The sequence below is a fragment of the Physeter macrocephalus genome, unplaced genomic scaffold, assembly GCF_002837175.3.
Source record: "Physeter macrocephalus isolate SW-GA unplaced genomic scaffold, ASM283717v5 random_1731, whole genome shotgun sequence".
In the NCBI taxonomy this organism is placed as follows: Eukaryota; Metazoa; Chordata; class Mammalia; order Artiodactyla; family Physeteridae; genus Physeter; species Physeter macrocephalus.
Genome location: NW_021146532.1, coordinates 17,147 through 25,000, shown reverse-complemented (window position 1 = coordinate 25,000; position 7,854 = coordinate 17,147). Strand labels below are relative to the sequence as shown.

The following is a 7,854-nucleotide window of genomic DNA, read 5'->3' as shown; positions in this document are numbered from 1 at the left end:
TCCACGCACACACATTCTTGTTCATTTCCATACCTCCCCACTCCAATCTCTCTACTCACCGGCAGACCCAGTTTGACAGCATCCACAGGCTGCCGGAAGGGCCATGCAAACTGATGTTTCCACAGAGCCTTCATCACCACCTTGTGCAGGTACTGCAACTGGTTGGTAACCCGTCCTGGTTTTTTGGGATTGGACACCTCCGGAGGTGGTGGGTTGGCAGGGGTTAGTTGCAAAGCCGGCACTGAAGCCATTGTGGGGCTCTCGAATCCCTCATACAACAGGGAGGGCTTTCGAATCCTTTTCCCAGGCGCTGCTGCCTCTGGGCCCAGCCCCAGTAACCCTGCATTCCCCTCCCCAGGGAGCCTGCGAAGACAAGGAACAAAACCCGATGTGGTAATCTTGTGGAACTTGGGAGAGTACAATTTACACTAATTTACGCTACGTACCCTCAATAAATCCAGGCTTGGAATCTAGTGAAAGGTGGTCAAGATTATGAAAATGAAACCAGTATCCAAATAATCCATGGAGCTTTTGTTCTTGTACTTCCTACCACCTCTTCTGTTCTTAGTTCTACATTCTGAATTCTCATGGACTCTTTCATCTGTTTTTAAAATTTAAAGTGAAAAAGCCCAAGGTAGTTTCTCACAGGGCACAGCCATTTGAGAATCACAGCCTTATTGGGATGGGACTTAAGCAAAATGGGTGGAGCCGAGAAACTCAAGCCCCAAGCTTCCTCCTCACTAGGGGCTTGGTGGTTGCCATGGTGGTTGAGCCTGAGGGAAGCGGGTGAAAAGGAAACAAAATAGAAAAATTTCATAAAACGCTAATTAAACAGACACTTAAGAATCCACCTATGCAGGAGGAATCAACATCCTCCACAAGCTCTGGATAGTTAACTCCAAACACACCAGACATCTAACGGAAAACCCTATCAACTCAAAAAAAGAAAAAAAAATCACACAAGAGAGTATTTGTCACACTTCACAGCCTGGAATACCCCAAGCTACCAGCCTCCAGAAATTATTAACAAATTCGTCTCCTCCCTCTGAAAAACTCAAAAAATAGAGCTGTCCGAACAGTCAAGGTCAGCGAGTTCCCTCAGAAAAGTGATACAGACCTCCCCTGAAACCCCTAACAAAAACTGCGATGCCCGTTAACAGTTCCCACTGTAGCATCAACTCTGAAGATCAAAGGCCAATAATGCACCAAGTTTACATTCTCTCTGGTGCTCCTCGAGACCAGCTGTTTCCCAAGGCCCAAGACTAAAGACGTTATACCGAAATCTCATTGTTTACATCCGCAAAGCTGGACTAGAGAATCCTTAGCTCCACCCTCCTACCATGAATGAAACTCCCAATTGTATCACAAAAACACACCAAAAAACCCAATCCTCTGCAACAAAACACACAACCCTCAACACAAAGCCGCACCAATGAAACACTACCAGGAAGTTAAAAACCTACCCCAGACATTAGGAAAGAGAGTGATCCTTCTACCCTACTCAGGAAATCTCCGTTTCCAGTCCCCGAAGCTCTATCACCATGGCAACCCTGTAAAGCACAAGATGTGGCCACGAACCCCACCCCCCCCAAAAGGCCTGACAAACCATCGCTAGACACCAAACTCACTACCCGCAGGACCTGCTCCCCAATCAACGTCCTTCCCCATTACATTCTGCCGCCACCTCCCTCTGCCCGACTCGGCTAAGATCTGACTACACAGGAAAAAGCAACATATAAACTGACAACCTGTGCTCCCTCCATATTCAGAATCTGGGCCACTGCCCCAGTCCCAAACCGCCGCTCAACACTCTGCGCGAGCGCGGCGAGCCAACAGTTGCGCCACGAAACAACAACGCGCCCCACTCGGTTCCGCACTCCCTCCGAATCCGACGCCCCACACCCGCGCGCTGCAACTCCCAAACGCCCCCTTCCCACACGCGGTTCGCGGGGACGTACTTGTTGTGGGGAGTCACGTTTTGCAGCATCTTGACCACGGGGAACCGGCGCTGCCCTCAGCCGCGGAAAGTCCGGGTGGCCTCGGTTCCCCTTACCTTCCAGTCCAGCATAACCCGGGAAGTAGGGGGGGGGGTCGGGGGCCGTTGCCCTCGGCCCTCCAGGCGACAACCCCCCCCGCCGGGCCGGCACGAAAGCAGTCTCCTCCGCTGTTTCTTGGAGAACTCCCGGCAGCTTGGCGCGCTCCGCAGGAGGCGGACAGCGAGAAAATGGCGGCGGCCCCAGCTGAGGGGGGAGAGCAAAGGGGGACGGACTCTTCAAACCCCAGGACAGCCCCCGATCCCAGGCACCGTCGTCAATATTGCCCGCCGTTAGTCTGCAAGGATCCCCTCTTCCTGCCAGGACCGTCCAGCGCGGACGTGGTCCCGTTTCGATCTCGGATGGAGGCGGATGAACACGAAAAGTGGTTTAGGGAGCCGCCGCCTCCATCTTTGAAATCCTCTTGAGGGCGGAGTAGAGGGGGTGGACAGACTCCGAGGATTGGGCGGGGCTCGAAAAAGGGGAGCTTCGGGGGCTTCTATGGGGTCTGTACTGCCCGCCGGGACCGGTCATAGGCCGAGACGAAGGCCATTTCCAAGCGGATGGACGTGGATTGTAATGGCGGCCCCGGACGACTCGAAAGCTCTGTATAGGTAGGCAGAATCCTCCAGCTCGTTCTAGAGGCTGCTCCACTCCAGCGCGAAATGGCGCCGCCGAGCCCCGCGCCAGCCCTTTATATATAGGCAAGGGGGCGGAGCTTCGCCGCTCATGCGCGCCACCGCGCTCGCGACTTCCCCCACCCCCTCCGCGCGCGCGCGCTCGCTCACGCGCGTGAAGAAGCGCAGTCGAAGGGGGAGGAACACCTCTCCGCGGGAGCGTTTTCTATTGGTCGGCGGATGCGATGACGTCATAAGCCTCATTTCCAACGCGTTAGTCACCAGGCAGAAGAATGCCGCATAGACCCACAGGGAAGAGGCAACCCGCCACATCTCCGAGCCAATTGGCTGCGCTGTGGTTCGGCGACTCCAGGGAAAGAGGGAGGTTGGCAGGGGTGCAGCACCCTCTCCCCGCCTCCCCTTCCAACAAAGTCTTCCCAGGCGTCCAAGCCCAGTGCGACTGGTGACTGCCAAGCTCGGGCAGGTCGTGCCGTTTGTAGCTCCTCCATTGGCCAGACTGGCAGGACTGGAGGCGGCCGCGTGGGCGTAGTCAGCCTCGGCCCGCCGGGGTGTGGCCACAGGACGCCCGCGGCTTGTTGTTCTCGGCAGTGAGGAGGCCGCCGCAGTGAAGAATCTGAAATGAGGAAGGAGACGCCATCTTAGAAACCGCGGCCTGCCACTGGCAAACAGCTAAGGGCTACCAAACGCAGCGAGGAAGGAACCGAACGTTCCCGTTCTCCGCAATCAAAAATACAGAATTGAGAGAGTATTAAAATCCTCCCTTTCCTTCCCCAAGCCAAACAATCGAAAGACAAAGGCAAAACTCTCCCCAGAACCTACCATCTGTGAACTCTTAAAGGCTTTTCATCAACAAGGCACCCAAACAGAATACGTTCCAAACACTTGCACCCCAAGCACCTCTCCCAATCCCTCCCACTCATACCTTCAGTTACCAATACAAATATCTGCCTGCTCGACAAAACCTCGGCAACCCTTAACTGGGAGCAAAATCTCCAAACGCACCCATATACCCTTTAAAATGAAACCCACCTCCTCCCCAAACTTCATTCCGGTGTCTGGCTCAGAGCGGAAAAAACAAGTCCCGCGAGGGGCGAATCAGGGTAAACGCCCTCCCCCTCCTGGCGAGCTCAGACCTTTCCCCACGCTCCCCGCCCTCCCCCCACACCGAAGGCAGGCCCACACCCTCTAAGGGTCCTGGCGTCGCGGGGGCGGACGGGCCCCCCTCATCCCCCCCACCAGGGTTCGGAGTCCTCCCCACGGAGCGGCTGGTCCATCGGTCAGCGCCAGGGAGGAGGGCGAGCGGAGGAGGCGGCGGCTGCGGCTCAGACTAGCCCTCCCCCTCCTTCTCTCCCCTCCCCCCTCCCCCCGGGCCGTCCGCCTCCGAGGAGGGGCAGGAGCCATTTTGGGAACTCAATTTCGCCCCTTCCCCCCAACCCACTCAACTAACATTTTCCCCACAATCTAGTACAGTAATCTGAATAGGGTTACAGACTACGTGTGAATAGAGCCAAAGCACAAGGTCAAGATCTCTAAAGCCATCTCTGGGGCTCCCCCGCCCCCTTACCGGAGAGTGAAAGAATTTCCCCCACCTGGGCTTTAGTGGGGGGCCTTCCCCTCCTCCACGGCCCCTCTTCTGGCTACCAAGGAAAACAGACTATGCATATCTGAATAAGGAAATTAATGCAAGTTAAGGAATATAAGAGGCCCCCCCAAACCCAGGGCTTCGTGAGGGCCTAGGTCCTTGAACTCCCAACTGGGTCACCCTCCATCCGTAGCGGCCCTGGAACCCTAACCTCGCTTATTGCGTCTAAAATGGCCATCAATTCTCGACCACCGAGTCCGGCAAACCCTGCGGTGGGGGGATAGTGCGCACAGGGAAAGCAGTCTCTCTCCTCCCCCCCACCCACCTCCGATCAGACCTCGGCCCCAAAAGTACAAGCGGGCCCGCCCGGGTGGCTGCAGCAAAGAGAGCAATGACACAGCAACTTTGCAGAGGCCTTCTCCCCTCCCCCATTCCCCTCCCCCTAATGGCCCAGCCTCCCCAATCTGCCTTTCTCCACCCGGGGCCTTGCAAGTCTGCACACAGGCCCATCAGGGGGCCGGCCAGGGAAGAAAATTTAGGAGGTCGAGAGAATACAGGGCCTTATTAGAAAGGGAAAGGGCAGCCAGTACTCTGGCTTATTTCCCTGCATTCCGGAAAATCACTGCTCTCCGCTCCCTCCCAGTTCTCCCTTCCCCCACATGAGTCACAGGGGAGGCTACTGCTACTCAGTAATTTGGAAAAGTAACTCTTCCCTCCTTTCCGTTCCCTCCCCCGCAATACACAAGGAGAGAACTGTTCAGGAATGGGGGAGGGGATGAAGGAGGCAAAACACGCCACCCAGGAGAAACCCGAAACCTTGGGAGCTGTGAAATCGTTCCAGGTCCTGAGACTCACTCTCTCCTGTCTCAGGCCACGATTTCCAACCCCTCCCAAGACGCCGGTTGGGCCGGTTTCTGCTCCCAAGAGGACCCCAAGCTTCCAGCCTGCAAGCCCTCCCCAGGCTGGGGTAGACACATGCTCAGCTAAGACCCCCGCCGCGGCAAAGAAGGTTGGTTCGGAAGGCTCCGCAGGCCATGTCCACGTGAATGCACACAAATTCGATAAGCGACTCGAAGCGTAACCTCCACCGTGCCATGTGGTGACTGCCAGCTTCCTAACGCTGACACAAAGGAAGCACAGAAATGCTCCTTAGTCTCTGCGGAGAAAGGGAGTGAGCGCCTGGGAACAATCTCAGTTTACAACCCGGGTTGCCAACTCTCAGCATTCCCATCTACGAGTAAGAACTACAGTCACCACTCCCACTCCTCAGCCCACTAGGTCACCCCACCCTACGAACGCCAAAAGGATCCCTTCTCACCTGGCTCCAAGCTCCTGTACCCCCAAGGGACGAATGGAATGGGGGGGGGAAACACCGCCCCCACGCCCCTTTGCCCTCCAATTGGTATTGAGACAGAGGTTGGCCATTCCCCTCCCCCACCCAAGGGGCCCTCTCCTGCTCGCCCCCCTACACGCTCCCATTGGCTGCAAACTGTTGAAGGACAAATCCTCCCACCCTCAGGATTCTTCTCTGCACCCCAAGAATCTCCCTCCCGGACTCCCCACCATTGGTTAGGCACTTAAATGACTGACAACGCCCCCGCCCGCCAAAGGCCCCTTCTCACCTGGATCCTGGAACCTTCCAGGGGGGCTCCAATGTTCCCCTTGTCTTGGTGCGGGGGGAGGATGTAATCCGGGGTGTCACCCCCCCGGAAACTGAGGTTGCGTTGGGGGAGGGGGCGTAGCCCCCAGCCCCTCCCTTCCCGACTGAGCTGGGGGGTGGGGAGAGCATCGGGGCCGCGCGGCCACGTCAGCAACATCCAGATTGGCTGACCCGGGTCACGTGCCAGCCGCCCCCTCCCCCCGCCACAGGGGCCAGTTTTCCGTAGGTTCCTAGGGGGTCGCTCAAGGGGCCAAGGGGGCCGCATGGCCCAGGCATTTCTCCACAGACCCAGAGCACTCTAATGCTGCTGCTTCTGCATGTCCCCAGCTTTCCATCCCGCTATCGTCGACCCTATCCCCCCCCACTCGCCTCTCCGTACGGGTTCAGCATGGCCGCCGCAGCCCGGGAACGTGCACAGCGCAGGCGCATGGGTGCGACCAGATTGGGGGAGGGGAAAGGATAGCAGGAGGCCGCGGGGAAAGCAGTGCGCAGGCGTGAGGGCGGGTTCCGTAACTCCCGCGGCGGGGCTCGGAGCGCGCGCAGTGGGTGGGGCGAAAGCGGGCGCGGCGCGGCGCGGCGCGGCGCGCCGCCCTCCCGCCTCAGCAGGCCTTCCCCCACTGCGGGCGGCCTCGCCGGGCAGCCGGGGGAGCCATGTCTCGGTTCCTTTTCCGCAGATGGAGGGTGCGGCTTGGGATGCCCGAGCCGGAGTTCAGTGGGAATGCGCGCCGCCGTGCTGTTGTCAGTGGAGGAGAATGGGGCCTGGACCTGGAGTTGTGAGGGTTTGCAGGGTGGGGTCTCTCCCCGGCTGTAGTGTGGTTCCACGACGGGAGTGTTGTCACCGCCCTCGTCGTGCTTGCGGCGGGGAGAGGAGGTGCGGGCGGTTGGTGTGGGCGTTTTGTTCGGTGTCTTTGTCTTAGGCCGCTTTCTAACCTCTCATTTCCCCTAATTCCCCTGAGTCTACCTGGAGTTCCTTACTTTATTGAGAACTGCCGGAGCCTGGACTCCTTTGCCTGCTGCAAAACTTGCCAGCCTTTTGATCACTTTTACTTTTTTACTGGGCTTGTCTCGACCATTTAAGTTAATACACTTAGGCTTTTTCTTAGGCTTTACCCTCTGCTCATCTTGAATAAAACCATAAAAATCTAATCTAGGGATGGTTGCCACCTAAAGGCGACCTTTTACTTGTTCATGGGCAGTAATTCCTCCCTTGACCCTCAGGGTGTGGTTCAAATTTTCACTCTAGTTCATAACCCCCCCCCCCCACTCCCCACCCGCAGAACGGAACAGAAAGGCCAACTTGCGCGAGAGTTCTTGGCTTTCCATTTCCCACCTGTAGACTGGGCCGTGCCTGTGTTCCTTTACCACCATTGTACTGGAAGTCCTCTCTTCGGCTTAAAGAAATGTATTTTCCTTTTGACCTGGTCAATCTTATCTGTTATTCTGAAGCTCTCCTCCATTTTCTACCAATTAGTATTTTTAACTAATCCCTTAATACGGGTTTCCCAGCCTAAAAAGAAGAAAAGACAGTAACCTTATCAATATTGTATTCCCTTGTGGACTCGCTTAACTAACTCTCAGCTCCCCTGCACAGTCAAGACCTGAAATTGTCATCTTAATTTTCCTCTCTCTGCCTCATTCCCCACTGTAGCTCATTTCCTCCACTACTGAAACTGTCCTGGCAGATGTCACCAGGAACCTCCTAATTGGCAAAGTCAGGAAGCAGTTTTCAGTTCTCACCTTATTTGACCTCTCTGAAGTATTTGACATTTGATCACGCTTCCTTCCTGAAATTCTCTACACCCTTGATTTCTGTGACTAGTTCTCACTTGTTTCTTTTCTTTTTCTTTTTTCTTTTTTTTTTTTGCGGTACGCGGGCCTCTCACTGTTGTGGCCTCTCCCGTTGCGGAGCACAGGCTCCGGACGCGCAGGCTCAGCGGCCAT

The 7,854-nt window shown here is 56.3% G+C and overlaps 1 protein-coding gene across 3 annotated transcripts; it reads right to left on the bottom strand.

Annotated features, from left to right (window-relative positions):
• Positions 1–43: 43 nt before the first annotated feature.
• Positions 44–6,317, bottom strand: LOC114485399 (uncharacterized). 3 transcript variants are annotated; one of them, XM_055083461.1, is made up of 5 exons: positions 5,876–6,317; positions 2,822–3,284; positions 1,959–2,240; positions 447–773; positions 44–363 (listed from the first exon to the last, which is right to left on the bottom strand). In XM_055083461.1, the coding sequence occupies exons 1-4, from the start codon at positions 6,040–6,042 to the stop codon at positions 741–743; spliced, it is 945 nt and encodes a 314-aa protein (XP_054939436.1). In that variant the 5' UTR covers positions 6,043–6,317; the 3' UTR covers positions 44–363; positions 447–740. The 3 variants fall into 3 exon arrangements, with proteins under 3 accessions (XP_054939436.1, XP_028342546.1, XP_028342547.1); XM_028486745.2 differs by lacking the exon at positions 447–773; XM_028486746.2 differs by lacking the exon at positions 447–773 and having other exon boundaries at positions 2,858–3,284.
• Between the last annotated feature and the right edge of the window lie 1,537 nt (positions 6,318–7,854).